Below are 16,522 nucleotides of genomic sequence, written 5' to 3'. Positions count from 1 at the left end.
ATATGTGGATCCACCATTACTCAGATCTCCTGGACAGAGATACCTATGTAGGTGCAAAACCAGGGCTACAAAGCTAATCCATCCATGTGGCTGAAGTTGCAGCCACATAGTAGCTCTTCCACAACACCACAGCCCAGGGGAAGGTAATTCCTTCCACTCTAACCCCCTGAAGAATTACTCACCACCCAGCCCAGTTATTCAGGGTGAGTTCTGGAAACAGGAGCTTGCCTCTTAATGCACAAACAAAGTTTTAAGGGGTGAAATTGCCAGTTGGAGAGAGATTTATTTAGCTGGGCTGCAATGCAGTATTCCAATTTATTCTTGTGTGTACAGTACATGATCTATTGCTATGTAAACCTTGAAAGATTTGGAGAATCATTTTGGATAATCACCCAAAATGTGGATGTCTACTTGGATCTTTTCCAAACAAATAAGACCTATTTGGTCAGCAAAAGGGTAGCAAAAATACTGTGGGATTTGGGCACCTTTGTTTCTGGTCCTAGCCAAAACATATAAAATGCAGAGGAACTTTTAAAAATATTTTTTTAAGTTAGCCCGCCCACATACAGCAATGTATGATTAGCTTCAAAAAGGGTTTATTATGAAAAACACCAGGAAAGGTTTTGTTTAACTTTTAAATGAGGGTTTGGGTCAGATGAATATGAGTTTTGTGGGGAGCTTTGAGTTGGTTTTCATTTTATCCAGGATCAGTTCATACTTTCCTGTTCAGTTCCCTTTTCATTCTTTCTCAGAGAAGGGTAGTTACTGAGGGTTACAAATAATCCACTTTTTCTTATTTTGAATCACTGGAGAATCACATTTAAGGCAAGTAAATATATTAGTTGAACCTATTTCCAAAGGCATGTCAGACTTTTGAATGAATTCCTAGTTCCATTAAAGGCAATGGGTCAGGATTTTCACCCTTTATGTTCCTTGTATTCTTTTGGCTGCTGATGGGAGTGGCCTTCTGAAATCCCATCCGGGTTTTGAATGGTACTAAATGTTCCAGGAACAACCCTTTCCTAAAATGGATTTTGGGAATAGGAAAGTTATTGAGAGTAACTGGCCTTCATTTTTCAGCAAATATGCCTCTACATATTTAGGGCCAGATCTAAATTATCGCTCATTATATCAATGGGAGTCTTGCAATCCCCCGTGCGTCCTGTTTGTTGTAATGGCCTGAGGTGGGACAGGGTATCTTCCAAAGTTTGTCAAATAATGTTTTGCTCCTTACAATAGTTGATGGACTTATGTGGCTTTGCTAAACATGTTTTTAATGTGAACAGATTGTGGTCTAGTGTTTAGAAAAGGAATTGGGAGAAAGGACTCTTAGCTATAATATTAACTCACAGCGTAACCTGGGCATTTACTGCTCTGTTCACAATTTAGTCATTTGTAAAATGAATGTACTAATACTTACCTACCTCGGAGGGTATTGTAAGAAATTATGACTATAAAGTACTTTGAGAATATTTGATATGTTCTGTTAATAATAATAATTAATAACTATCATCACATACTGCAATATAGAAATTCTACTGAATTGGACTGATATTAAATGGGGATAACTAACACATTTCATGAACTGTTAAATTATTTTTGTCTAAACAATTTTATCTAGTGATAAAACTTCTGCTGTTTGTGAGATGGCATAATCTCAAAAACTACTTAATCGGGTTAGGAAATATAAGTAATTATAAATAAGGAAACTCCTGATGCTTTAACATACAGTTTCAAATGCAATTTACTTTGCTTTGTAAAGTGTGATTCAAAGGTTGAATCACACCGCTCATGCTAGATTTTTAGGTATACTGTTCATGACCTCTCACAGTATAAGAACAAACAATAATACAATAGAACCCAAATAAGGGAGAAATTTAAAGTACTAAAGGCTACATGTTACTTTGAGATATCTAGTGATTAAAGGGTTGCTGATGTCCGTACCTTCCACCAGGAGTCAGATATTTTGTATTTACCTATTGACCTTTCAACTGAGGGATCAAAGGTGAGTGGAAGGCTGCTCAGGGCATTAGTTGCATCTTTTAATCATTATGTTCCTTTTAGCTCACTATGGCATTATGTCCAGGCTGGATAGAGAGATTTGTAAATTCACACTGTGGAATGGGATAATCCTGAGTCTTATTCCTTTTGAGCACTGAGAGATGAAAAGTTGTTAGGGGTCAAGAGATTTACTCTAATCAGCTTTGGGCTTCTTTTTAGATACTCCTCCACCCAACTTCAGACAAGTATTGCTAAAGAGTTTAAATACACTGATGCCTAACCACTTATAGCAACACCCTCACAATTTCAACCTCCCTCATCTGGACAGTATTATTCACACTCCAGATAAGTTTGGAGTGCAGACAATAATCTAATCAACATACTTGTTTTGTTGAAACCTAAATTCTACATTGTATTTCACTTGTAAGGTTGATTGAAACTGAATAAAGATTCAGAATCAGTGTTGACCTCTGATTTGTGAACATTATTTGTTACCGTTTCCCTTTTGAAGACTGGACAAATGTCTAGGGTTCTGGATAGGCTTGTGTAGCCCACACTGGCATGGGTTCACTGCTCCAGTATCCGAGCTAAGTAGACTATAGCTAGCTTGGGTATGTCTACATGAGCTGCAGTCACCCCCCATGACTGCAGTGTACACCTACCCTAACAGGCACAGCACTGAGCTCCTAGCCCAGGGAGAGGAGGGCTGCTACTCCAGAGGCTGGAGAGGCCCAGTCAAAACTTAGCTTCCTTGGACTACCCTAAAGAAACCAGCGTTGCCTTCAGAGATTTTCACAGTGCTGTGTGCTGCCCACCCCACCAATACAACTCTGCATTGGAGCTTGGGAGGAAGATCCTCAAGAGACAACTTTTCAGCTGTCTTCTACAGTTCCTATACCAGGGAAATCTTCTCCTGGCCAGATACAGAGCCTTTTAGGGTGCTTTTATGCTACTCTGGCTCTTTTATGTAGTGAATAGCGGCTGGAGTTGGGGGTTAAGGGTCTCATATTTCAAAATACATGTGACTATATAGGTGTGAAAAACTTAAACAGCTACAAGCATTTCTCATAGAAACCACAAATGAAAATTCTTCATTGTACATAATTTGGAAGAGTGTGAATTTCATAATGATTTTTCTCCCATTGCCATCCTTGCTATACCGTCATATTAGAGACTACTTTGGTTTACTTTATTAAACAGTTTGAAAAAGTCAGACCAAAAAAAGATCCTTCTTTTAAACAGTGGATACCAAGAGATAAATTAGAAAATCATGACTGCCTTGTGTAATGAAAGCCTAATTATAATTCCTCTCCCCCACCCCCGCATCTTTGGGGTATTTTGTTGTCAAACAGATCTTGTTCCATATTTCCACAGCTTTTGAAAATCTTTACATAAATGTAGTTATTGTCTTACATGAAGAGCAAACTCAAATAAGTTCTTTAAGGTTTTTTTTAGTTTAGTCAGGGTATATTTATCATCTGTGTCTACTCTCTAGTATACTCTAGTTTCTTCCAGTTGTGAATTCCACAGGCCCTCTACAAACTATATTGCCTTCCCATTACTACCCTCCTTGTCCTCTAGGTAAGGAAAAGAAAAGGGCAGCATGGACTCCCGGGAGTTTGGTGGGTGAAGTTGAAAGGGAATATGGGAGGAAACTGTACTTAACTTACAAGTTTTGTACTTTTTTGTACTTTTTGCTTAAGAGTCATTGCAATTTTTTAAGCATTGCTTTCAAAACGAGGTGCATTTTTCACATTCTCTCTGCTGACATATCATTACCTTTATGCATCACAAATCGTGATGAAAGCTCTTCACTAGATGCTGTGTCCTTGGGACATATCAGTGAGGGATTTGAGGAAAAATGCACTTTTTAACTAATGGTGTTTTAAAAAACACACATACACAATTGAATCCTACAGTAATGTTTCCTCACAGCGAAAGTGATAATGGAGGAAGTGTCACGGGGAAAAAAATGCAGAGATCTGAATTATCTAGAGATCTGAATTATCTATCCTATTGGTGTCAAACTCTCCGCCTTTGATTAATTATTCTGGCCTCTGTGATAGATTAAGGTTCTGCAGAACTCAAGCTTTCATTTTAAGAAAAAATATATTTCTAGTCATATGGTTTCAAAGAAAACCTTTTGAAAGTGACTTGAAGTTCTGTCTTTCTAATCTTAGAGATGTCTATAGATTTACCCAATAATTCTGAAGTGTGTGTTACCCCCATTCACTTTAATTAGCTTTTAACTTTGAAAAATTAAATAATCATGTTTAATCATATCAAAATGAGTAAATAGTACAAGATTACTACAAATACATTTTTGGGGTTTTTAGGAAGAAGGCTCGGAATACTTTAGTTCCTATGGTCTTGGAATTCAGGTGATGAGATGGAAACCATGACAAAGTACAATTAAGAATGGAAAACAAGGGACAAACAGATGTGCTTGTTAAGGAGCTAAGTGTTAAATATTTTATGATGGAGCCATAATTAGTATAATGTTTTGTCAAATACCACTCCTCCCTTGCAATTTCCCAAGGATTCTGGATCATATCATTGCTCATTTTCATGATTATATTTATTAATTGATTTTCCACTAAATTGAAGGTGGTGCTTGGAAAGTATATTTTGAAGATACCCATTTGAAAGGAGAAAACACAGGAAGAAACATACAATTTTAGCTAAAATTTTAGAAAATGAATAGATTTTTGAGAACTAATCAGTCCAAATTCTTTGATGCCATCCTTGACTTGCTCCCGGTGGGAGAAGAGGGTTAGTGATTGCACAACATCTGCTTGCTTATCTGTACTCCCAAAACAAAGCTCTAGCTAGCCGGTGCAGGGAGATAGGGGAGGTTCAGACTCCTCCTTACTCTCTTGCATAGGCATCTAGCCCTGATGTGTGGAATCTTTGCCCAAACCTGGAAATGGTCCCAACCCAAACTGTTTATAGGGTTCTAAAAAAATTTGGATAATGTTTTAAAAAGAAATATTTTATTTTAACGTGTTTCTGAACTTTTTGATTCCATCTAAATGCAGAAGCAGAGATTCTGAAATAGACTGAATATACCAGGGGAACAACTTTCTTTTTAAGCTAACTAGAATCTCTTGAGGAAATCTGTTCTTGTGATATTTTCAGTCCTATTTTGGAGATGCCAGATGGATTATTTGGATAAACATCCAGATTTTCTATCACTAATTTTGGTAACAAGCTAAGCAGTCACATCCTTTATAATACCTATTAAAATCCCAGATTCATAAATGTTATGGCCAGATGGGACCATTGTGAACATCTATCCTGACCTCCTCTTTAACACAGAGCACAGATTTCACCCAGTAATTCCTGCATTTGGTTCAATAACTGTTGGTTGAACTGGACCACATCGCCTAAAAACAGATCTAGTCTTGATTTAAAGACTTCTAATGATGACAAAAAATACATAACTGGGTTATCTTTTCCAATAGTTAATTACCATGACTGCCAAACATTTGCATTTTATTTCAGTTTTAGCTTTGCTGACTTCAACTTCCAGCCATTAGATTTTCTAATATTTTGTCTACTGGATTAGAGATATCTTCTATCAGCAGTCTTCACTCCAGTGTAGGTAATTGTAGAACATCATCAAGTTGCCTCTTAGCCTTTTCTTTGACAAACTAAGTAGATGGAGTCTTTTGGTCTCTCTCATTGTGAGTATATAATCATGGACAATTCCAGTACAGATTTTTCATGACTATGTCAAGCAGATATGACTCAACACATTTTGACATATATTGGGTGAAATTGAAACTAGTATATTAAGAACTCTTTTAAAAAATTAGGTGTTTCACCATGCAAACCCTTTGTGATAGTTTTGGATGGATTTAAAGAATAAATAAAGAAATGACATTGTTTAAAAATATTTAAGGAGAGTTATTTCACCCCACTACCAAGGGGTGAAATAAATTGCAGCAACAAAATCTAATGGAGAGAGCTAAACTACTGGCTCAGGAATTTGATTGGCTGAGAGAAATAGTAGCTGAGCCTATTTAAGAAAAAATATGTCAGAAAAGGACCTAGGATGCTGATTTAATGTTTCTACAACCTTTTCAGTGCTAATGGAACACACATACTTTCCATGCAATTGCCCCATTAGAGAACTTGGGAATTAATCAGAATATTAATCCCTGGCTACCAATGCAAATGATAATTAAACTCAGTGGTATATGAGCATTGATATTTCAGTTTATAATTTAGTAGTTTTGGGTCTCTTTGCAAGTGTCTTCAAATCCTTTTAATCTTTATTGGTACAATACATGACCACTCTAATTCACTAATATTTATATTTTCATGCTTTCTAGGTGCAGCTGGCTTAACACCATTGCCAAGTGACAAGCTCCTTTTATAAGGAGCATTTAACAAAAGGACACTTTTCCTTTTCATGTATATTTCATTGGGAAAAAAACATTAAAAATAATTTCTAATTCAGTTAGGGCTACATCCAATGAAGTGCAAATACAATGAAAACAAGTATTCCATGTTCTGCTAACAATGGTAGTTCGTTTAATGTGGGTTTTTTTAATCAGTGTAAATACTTGTGAACTCTGATCATGCTTGCCATTAAATGGTTATCACTGGTTCCTTCTTCCACCTTTCCTTCCCCGCTCCCTCCCCCAACCCCCATTCATTCCACAATAGCTATTAGGGACCTGTAAAGTACTTTTTTAAACCAAAATTCTGGATGGTTTTGTGAAACATAATAAATCCATGTGCACAGTGATTGACCAGGCTGGGCTTAGCAACCTGTGATTCTCATTTGATCCCTTCCTTTTGTCCAACATACCTTTACAGTTGTGGCAAACTATGGATGAACAGTTATAGCTGTTACTAATAGCCAGTTTCACAGAGATTGCTTCACAGAGATGGTGGCAATTGTTATTACTGCAGAAGTAATTACCTTTGCCATGGACAACTTATTATCTGTCAGATATCTATGGACTGGAAGTAAAGTACAGGGTTGGAAATGATTAAAATGAAAACAGAGCGAGAGCTTAGAAAAATACTGAAGTTAGATCACTGATATCTAGGAAGATTCTTTGTTTAGTGCTTTGCTCCCTCTTCTGTCTCAATCTATTTTATGGGTAGCTGCTTTAATATGTGAATATGTGTATACAGGACAGATCTATTCAACCATGTCAGCCTTTATTATTTGTATTTATTTATTTGATAGTGCTTCCAATGTGTGAGGTGCTTTCCAGACATGAAAGAAGGCGTAGTCCCTGCCCTGAAGAACTTGCAGTCTAAAAGACAAACAAGCTGATAGCATTTAGAGTAATAATAACATATCATTAAAGTGGTCAATGCAGGGGTTGGTCATGTCAGTAAACACAGAGCCAGATTCCCTGGTGCAGCACAGTCTCATTGCACAGCAGCTCTGGTGGAATCTAGCCTTACAGTAGCTGAGGGGTGGGGAAAAATCACCCCACATTAAGAGTTCTTATATCACTTGCTCTGTCTGCTGCCACTGTAGCAGAGAGAAAGCCCCATGGCCAATCCTGGACTGTGGTTTTGGCCTTCCAATTGCTCTAATTTGGCACAGGAACACTGCCCATTCACAGAGCAACCGCAGGGATCAGGGGAGTACAAAGGTGTCTTGGTGAGTTACGTAGATTACTTCCAAGAACCCACCGTCTATCCATTATTAGCCAGTTAGTTCCTTATAGTTATCCTGGATCTGTAGGAGGGATTTGTATGCAGTGAAGCTATGGAGCAGCTCAGAAAGGGTGTTTTATACACAGGGGGACAGTACAGAAAACAGCATAAATTGTTTGTTAGAGAAGCAAATAAACAGGGAACAGGGCTAGCACTGTGGCATAACAGATAAAGTGTGGAATTGACTTACTCCAGTAGTCTCTGCATGAGATGTATCTTTGTGTTTGGGGGATTAGCAAAGAGAGCACATAAATATAGATTCCTCTCATCATTACTCATGGGAGTACTTATTTACACATGTAAATACTCCCACTGAAGTTAAGGAGCCTACATGAATAAGAGTGCAAGATCAAGTATTTAATATAGGCATTCCACCTGTAATATATCCTGCTTTGTCTCAATACCGCAGCCCATAAACCATGGTGTGTTGTTCTATCACTGATGAAAATCCTTTAAATCACATTGGGATAGTAGGATAAAACTAGGCTTTGACTTTCCTTGTTATTTGTCTATAATTAAATGCAGTGGTGTTTGCGCTGTTAGTCCTCTTAGCTTTATAATGATTGGTTGTTGGTGCCTGGTTTTTTCTATATACATTTGTATGAGATTTTTTTTTAATGGATATGTTTAAGGACACTTTAAAATACATCCAAGTTATTCATCCAAGTCCCAAATACATATATAAAAATTTAATCCCTCCCTGCTCTCAAGATTTCTTCAGATCCTTTTAAAAATAGTGATGATTGCCTTGACAGATTCTAGTAGCTTTTGTGCAGCCATTATCCTCTAGTGTGTAAATCCTCCTCAGTTCACAGATTATTGATCTGAACAACACTACACAGTGCCTCTGGGTCCATTATAGTCTAGTGTGTTGATGCAGCTGCCACACAAGGGCATGAAGTCCACCTGCTAACAATCTTTACAGAGCATTGCTGTAGGAAAACAGTTACTTAGCCTCACAGAGAAGATGCTTCTCTCAATTAAATAACTAGGCCCTTCTTATTACTTTCCCCTGTCATACCCAGAAGGCTTTGCCTTATGTTAGAGGCTGATGAAGCATACAGTATGGGGTTTTGGAAGTTAGAACTTAAAAATAAATTTCAATGGACGTAATTTTTCTCAAGCACATGTAAAAGTTTCATGGAAGAAATAATTCTTCCCAGGATTCAGCATTCCAGGTTAATTTTTATATGCAGATGACAACCAGTTCCACATTTCAGCTCCCAAGTTTTTCAATCCCAAATTGAACGCTCTGATATAGAGCAGTGGTTCTCAACCAGGGATCCGGGGAGCCTCAGAAAGAAAAAGTTTGAGAACCCCTGTGGCAGAGAATGCCCTCGCTAGAGAACATCATCTTAGACTCAAACTGAAAAGTCCTGTTGATTGATTGTATCTGTTACAGTGGATTGTGAGACTAAATAGCTATGTTTTTTCATAGTATAAAATTCTATGAGGTAGGCTGGAAGGGACCTCAAATGGTCATCTAGGGTCCGGGGCCCCCTGTGGGGCTGGGAGCAGGTTTCCCGGGATCCTTGAAGCATGGCTAGTGTTAGACTAGCTGGGGCCCAGAGCAGAAAGCCAAAGCCCCACCACATGGGTTGAAGTCCAGGGCCCTGAGCCCTGCCACCAGGGGCTGAAGCCAAAGCCTGACCAATGTAGCTTCATGGGGGCCCCTGTCGTTAGGGCAGGACAATTGTCTGGGGTCCCATGCCCTGTTCTTGGGACCCCAGACAATTGCCCTGCCCTAACGACAGCCCTGGCTTTTATATGTAGAAAAATAGTTACTGTGGCACAGGTGGACCATGGAGGTTTTTATAGCGTGGAGGGCGAGGGGACTCAGAAAGAAAAAGGTTGACAACCCCTGATATAGAGGAACACAAAATGCTATAGAGATGTGATCATAATTGTTAAGCATTTGGTGGGCAGAATGGAAAGCATGGAGAGGAGCAGACACTACCCTTTAGTATGCTTTTGAATTCTGAGTTTGCTAGGAAAATTGAATTTATGCCTAAATTCTTAGGGCAAGCACCTAAACAGGGATAACAGGATTACAACAATTAGCTCTTTAAAACATCCACCTGCTATATTATGTACAATCTTTGTAATAAATAGCTTAATTTTGGTACCAAGCTATGCAGCCACCACCTTCATTATACCTAACAAAATTCTAGATTTATAAATGCAGAATAGCAGCAAAGAAGGTTTGTCTGTCTTCTGTTGGGGAAGTCGGTAGCATGGCAATTGTGATTCTGAGAGAGAACGGGTTGTTTGAAATGTTTGTGATGCACAGGAGTCCTGCTTGCCATGGAGAAGATCAGTTACAGATGTGACTAGAGTGCTCAGCACCTTACAGGATCCACCTGTACACGTTGGGAATTAGAAAAACCTGTATGATGAATGGCAACATTACCCCTGCAGTGATGCATGCCCCAACCTAATACCCCACTTAGCTACCAAACCTTAGGACAAACCAGACCACATAAGCCTTCTGTTTCCCCAGTTTGGCTCCCTGCTTCTTAAACTCCCTTTGTCCTTGGAAAGCCCCTGCTGCTCCCCATAGAGTAAACCTTGATTTAGCAGGGCTGGATAGGACTCTCTCTTTGGAATCTATCAACATTGCTATACATGGCATAGGAATAAGGCCAAGTGGGTGACAAGTTAAACCAAATTCCTGCAGTTCTACTCCTCTGCCACACTGGCTAAAATCCCTGAGGATATTCTACCAGTTTTGGAGAAGACTGCTATGATTTTGGTAACATTCCTGCACATTTTCAGCTCCACATTGTATTTCCTCCAGTGCATACTATAGGGTTGTTGCTGTTAACATGGCATTTGACAGTTCTTTTTAATGATATGTTTGGTCCTCTCCCTTTATTCCCTCTTGGGTCATATAGGCAGCAGAGCTCTTAAGGAGCTTGCACGGTCTCCTGTTTGTTCTGTTATTTAGGGTTGGATCCCTGATTGCAGAGCACCTTTTAGTTTTATAGTCAGTCCTGCTTGGAGACCCCTTTTCTGAAGTGAACCCGGATACAAAGACATGATATAAATGGATTGTGAGTGGCATTTAGCTATCTTCTGTCTCTCCCTTTCTTTAAATGACTGCAGGGTTCTGTCTTTCCAATACTTCCACAGAGCAGAGGAGCCTTCCCTAATTTCTTTTCCTAATTTTAGGGACTTACTGGCTGACTAAGGGCTGTAGTGTGTTTGAAATTCAGTTAAATTAGGAAAGGAAAATTGTTTCCCATGGTAAAGGAAAAGATCTCAAACTTGATTTTTCAGAAGTGCTGAGTACCCGCAACTCCCACTGAAGATCATGAAAGCTGAAGGTGTTCAGCACATCTGACAATCATTCTAGTAGTTTATTTTACACCCACTTTCATTGCCCACCCAGTGATGTAAATGTTATCTTACCTGATTAGGAAACAGCAGTGACTGTGAAGCAATCAGCCCCACCCTGGTTAGTAGTTACCATTAGGCACCATCTGCTCCAGCTATAACTAATTTAATGAGTCACAGATGCAGTTATAAGTGTTCATCAAAGAAGAAATGAAAATCATTTTACTCTTTATTTAAAAAATACTATACTGAGTTCTACTTCTTGTAAGAACTTTGGAGAGAGAGGACTCTCTGAGAACCAACTTTAGTATAGCCTTGGAATGAAAGTTCTGAATTTTGGTGGTAGTCAGCATTCCACTAAGCTTTACACCTCACCTCTTTAGTTTATTTTTCTTTTGTTGATAAACTATTTGTTCAGTGCTCCTTAGAACAGTCTGGCCTTTTCACATTTCTCTCCTGGTAACTTGGCTAGTGATAGTGGAAAAACAAAATGTTTAGCTTTGTTCTCCTTTGCTTTTTATCAACAACTGGTCCTAATCCTGCCAACGGTTACATGTAACCCTTTACATACATATGCATTCTCCTTTAATTTAGTGAGACTCCTCCCTGTGTGTGAAGTTATTCACATGAATACATTTTTGGCAGGATCAGGATCTTAGTTTGGGAAAACAATGGGGGTTTGTTGGTTTGTTTTAGTTTCATGTCTGTCTCTGTTTCTGGACCAGGGATGTGCTAAAGGGACCATCTTCTAGCCAAAAGCATTTCAGGAACTGATCTGAAATGAAAATATGAAGCATGAAAATGGATCCTGTGAAATGAGTTCTATAATGCTCAGGCTTTACAATAGCAAAGCTATATTTCAGTTATGCCAGAAATAATACACAAAAGGACAGCACCGCCCCATTGAACTAGCTTGCACAAAGTCCACTAAAAGGCAAAACTGTAAAGTTAAAGGCTTTTTCTCTCTTTCTTTTTAAATTGGGACTGCTAAACTAAGCTCAACTCTGCAGTTAAAATGAAATGGCTTAATCCTACACCACATGAAAGGAAAATGTCAGCAATTAAGTCAGATGAGAAAGCTTTGTTCGTGAAGGAATGCATGGCTGGAACTTGCCCTCAAAGGCTTTACAAGGAAAACAGTCATTTATTTAGGCCATCTCTTCACAAAACACAAAAGAAATAAACTGATAATGGATTGGCCCTTCAGGGGGACCAAAGACTTTTTTTAAAAAATGCTGTGGACCACCCTCCTCCTCCTAAGTATCAAACTGTCTCAGATGTAACCTTCCAGTAACCTTGCTAGAAGGCACTACAGTGTGATTCACTAGGTTACCCCTATTCTTTTCTTTTCAGGCTCCTGCTCAGATGGCTATTGGGAATGTCAGAACGGCAAGTGTTACAGACCAGAACAAAGCTGCGATTTTGTAGATGACTGCGGGGATAATACCGATGAGAATGAATGCGGTACTTCCTGCACATTTGAGAAAGGCAGATGTGGCTGGCAAAATTCCCTAGCTGACAACTTTGACTGGGTTCTGGGAGTTGGCTCGCCTCAAAGTCTCAGACCTCCCAGGGACCACACACTTGGAAATGGAATTGGTATGTTATCAATTCACAAACAAGGATATAATCCTATTCATTAAGCTTCTCATGTGTTCCCCATGAGACAACAGAAGGGTTCTAAATATCTAATTAGGGTGTCATTATTAATAAATGAAACATATAATTGGTTATCAAAACATAATCATAATTACTGTTCTACAATGCCTGTAGGTCAGAAAACTTTGATTCTCAGGTGCCCTTTCTCTAAATAATACTGCATGTGATGAGCAAGTCATTATTTTACTTGACAAGAGAGTGACATTTGATCTGGACACAGATTTTAAGGATGAGTTAACTAGGCTGAGAGAGCCATTAGGATCCACTCCACCAGAGTCAGATCTCATATCCAGAAAGCTCTCGTTCATGTCAGGCACATAATGCTGGAACATTCAGAACTTTGTTCTGTACTGACAGTGGTCCGTTGGTACTATTAGAATATACTGTTGAGAAGGGGTGGAATTATCTAATATATTGAAGAGATTTTCAAAAATGCAGTTAGGCTCTCAGCTCTTATTGAAAGTTAGTTGGAGCAGAGCCCATATATGCCCTCATGCCTTAGAGAAATCTCTCTCTAAACTGTTAAATCATCTCTAAAGAGTGTGTGCTAAGCAGGGAGGAACAAAGCTGTTTGGGGAAATAAGAACTGCCACAAAATTCCTCCCTGGACTATAGCCAGTGTGGCTGCAGCTCTCACCACATCTTCCAGAAAACCTTCCATAAGCTCTCATGTCTCCCTGCTTTTGCTCAAGAACACCCAAGCACATATTCTTTCCCAATATCCTTTGAGCAGACTTTAGCTTCACCTCCTACCTTTGAAGTTCCCATTACCGAGCCACAGAGCTTCCCTTAGGTAAACCCCAAAATGATCCTGAATTCAAATCTTCCACCTTCTAGAGTGCACAGAGGTCATGAGACTTGAATTCAGCAGTTGCCAGAAGGAATCACTAGGTTGAATTATGTGAAGGACTATAGGAGGGATATGTATTGAATACAAGAAGGCCTGAGTTTACTGGATGATTGTAGGTAGAAAAGGAGGTAGGGGCTTGTGGAAGCTTGTATGAATGTTATAGAATAATTACATGAAACTATTTGTACATCTAGTGCCAAAAATTAGACATGGTCTAAGTGGCCTACCCTCCGCTGATGACATGAGTAGGAAACGGTGCAGAAGAAATGGAGTGGGCCAGAGAATTTGTTCTTCTCTTTCTTTTGGCTTTTTAAAACTCATAAGAACAGCCATACAGGGTCAGACCAAAGGTCCATTTAGTCCAGCATCCTGTCTTCCAACAGTGGCCAATGCCCGATGCCCCAAACAGAGGCTAGGGACATCATCGCGGGGAAAACATGTTGTTGGTGTTCAATTTTTAACATCTGCCTGATCTCCTATAGAAATAAATATTTTCCCACCATAATATTATGGCAAACATCTATAATGCAAGTAAGCCTCAGAAAAGTTGAAGTCAATTCTAAATGATGAAGCCACCTCACTCAAATGGATTTGTATCCCTAATTCAAATATAAAATGCAATATTTTATGCAGTTATAAATTGATCAACAATGTCCTGTTTATGCTATGATTACGTTTATTTGAATTCCAACTATATTGTTAGCATGATAGCAAAAAAAGATTGAATTTGAAATCTTGCTGTGTTCATTATGCTTTTTGATTGAAATAGCTATCTGATTGGTTTTCATCATGAGAAAGAAATGCAGAACTCAAGTGCCACCTCATCTCCTGAAATGTTATTTAAGTATCAGTATTTATTTGGGATCTTTTAGGGACTTAATTTGAAATGCAGGATAATACTTTTGTACTGAGGAATACAGATGGTCTGAACCAGTCTGATTCAGTATGGATACCTATAGATCCACACAGATGCAAAGGACTTGAGATTGGTTGGTCCCTTTGCCTACCAAAGCTAGCTTTGAGCTGGTGTTACCTGCTATTTGGAAACCATAGAAGACTCACCCTCAGATTTATCAGTGTTGCATGATGTGACATGCTTACAGAATTATGACCTTGCCAGTATCTATTCTACTTTAAAATGAGGCAACTATTGGCAGCCCACGGATAAAGCTCAATAAAGAGATATGGAGCCAGATTCTTGGCCAGCATGAGAGCTAGCAGAAGGATTTATGCCTGCTTATTCTGGTAGAAATGACACTGGAGGGCAAGATTGCTGCATTGGAAAACATCTGCAACACTGCTATTTAACATGGCCTGAAAAGCACATAGTGCTCTTGGAAAAGAGGATGTGGTCAGGATGGCTAAAAAACGTGTCAGTTCCCCATTTCTCCTTAGAGACTGCTTCCAGCAGAATTTCTGTGTAGCCCCAGTGAAAAGTTAACTTGTTCCCACCAACTTCCTAGTGTAACATGGGCAGAGGAAAAAGCACAGCCCATCTCCCACTCTTATTTGCGTGCAATGGATTTGGCTGATACAGGGTGTGCATTAGGGGGTATACTTTACATTCTCTGCATTAGTTCTGCTGAGTTTTTAAAGACTAAAATAGTTCTTCATAACATGTAACTCTTGATTCTAGGAGCATTCCTATATCTTGAAGCTACACCAATAGGCCTAAGAGGTGAAAAAGCCCATGTGAAGAGCTCCAGGTGGAAAGAGTCGGGCACAGCTTGTATGATGAGTTTTTGGTACTACAAGTCCTCAAAAGCCACAGGACACATTCAGGTTCTCATTAAGGTAATGATCAAATAATCTTTCTTTTCTATTTGAATATGCTGATACTTACACTGTTTGTAAGAATGTGTGGTTCCAGCTGAGAATGATTCTACACACCTTCCACTGGCTCAGCTGGTGAGAGGCTTCTCTTCAGTTCTGTTGTTTGTGGATCAATGGGGACTCACTGTCCATGACTCTCAGACCCAGTTTATCCCAGCATTGTGCCTTTCATACAGAACCATACACTGTATGCTAATCTCTTTAACATGCTACATAAAACCACTCCTCTGACCCAAAATGTCTCCCCTAAAAAGCCATAGAGAATGTTTTGAAACCCTCTCCCCACTACTCTGAAAGCCACATAAATAGAATTTACCTCTTACACCAAAAGGTCTCAATAATTCATTAAACAGGTCTCCCTCTCTTTCACTTTGCCTCTGAGTTCACTGTCCCTAATGCTGCTTTTCTTTTGATATATCAAACCTCTGTCGTCTTTGATACTTTCCATGTCAGAGCAATTTTAACTTTTTATTTGATTCCCTTTTCGTTGATAGCCATGGGTAGCCTTGTGGATCTGATGTGTTGACATCCATGAATAGAATGCATTCAGCAGCCAGCACAAAGAAAGAGAAAATGTAAAAAGTATGCCTTGGTTGGCATATTTCTTTCTATTTACACATATGCAAGCACGTGCGCATGCAAGCACACACACACAAAATAAACAATAACTTTAGTTTTAGAAATGGCATTTATTTTCACAAGTTGGGGGATGGTGTCATAACACATAAGTGCTGCAGCCAAAAGTTTATTGAATAAAAGTCATCCAATAACAAATAAAGACTGATGCCCTTCCTGCAGCTTGCTGTTATATTTATTGCTATGGAAGAGATGTATTAAAGCGAAAACGCAAGTTGACAGCCAAAATACTGATTATAAACAAAATATAGAAAAATATCTTTGATGCTATATAAACACATATTTCAACTCTTTGTAGATTATAAGCCACTAAAAGTATTTCACTACTATGAATCCATGTAGTTCTACTTATAAGTGCAATCACAAATCACCCCATGTGTGAGTGTATGCGCACATGCAGTATATTAGTAATAAAAATACAATTATAAATCAATTGTGCCATATATTTGCCATCTAGCTGTTACGATATCTCCCTGCAGTATGCCTAATAAAGATCAGGACAGAATTCATTTTGGGGAA

General features: G+C 38.8%; 1 protein-coding gene across 1 annotated transcript in view; it reads left to right on the top strand.

The window, feature by feature from the left end:
- The window catches only part of MALRD1 (MAM and LDL receptor class A domain containing 1), a 423,509-nt gene that overhangs the window by 204,045 nt on the left and 202,942 nt on the right, over positions 1-16,522 (top strand). Inside the window, exons 29-30 of the mRNA XM_065582996.1 lie at positions 12,379-12,624; positions 15,171-15,328. Coding sequence (XP_065439068.1) covers positions 12,379-12,624; positions 15,171-15,328 — 404 coding nt within the window. The remainder of the gene's footprint in view (positions 1-12,378; positions 12,625-15,170; positions 15,329-16,522) is intronic.

Source organism: Chrysemys picta, chromosome 2 (genome assembly GCF_011386835.1).
Source record: "Chrysemys picta bellii isolate R12L10 chromosome 2, ASM1138683v2, whole genome shotgun sequence".
NCBI lineage: Eukaryota > Metazoa > Chordata > Testudines > Emydidae > Chrysemys > Chrysemys picta.
Note: the sequence above shows the minus strand (reverse complement) of the source record. Positions and strands in the feature narration are given on the sequence as shown.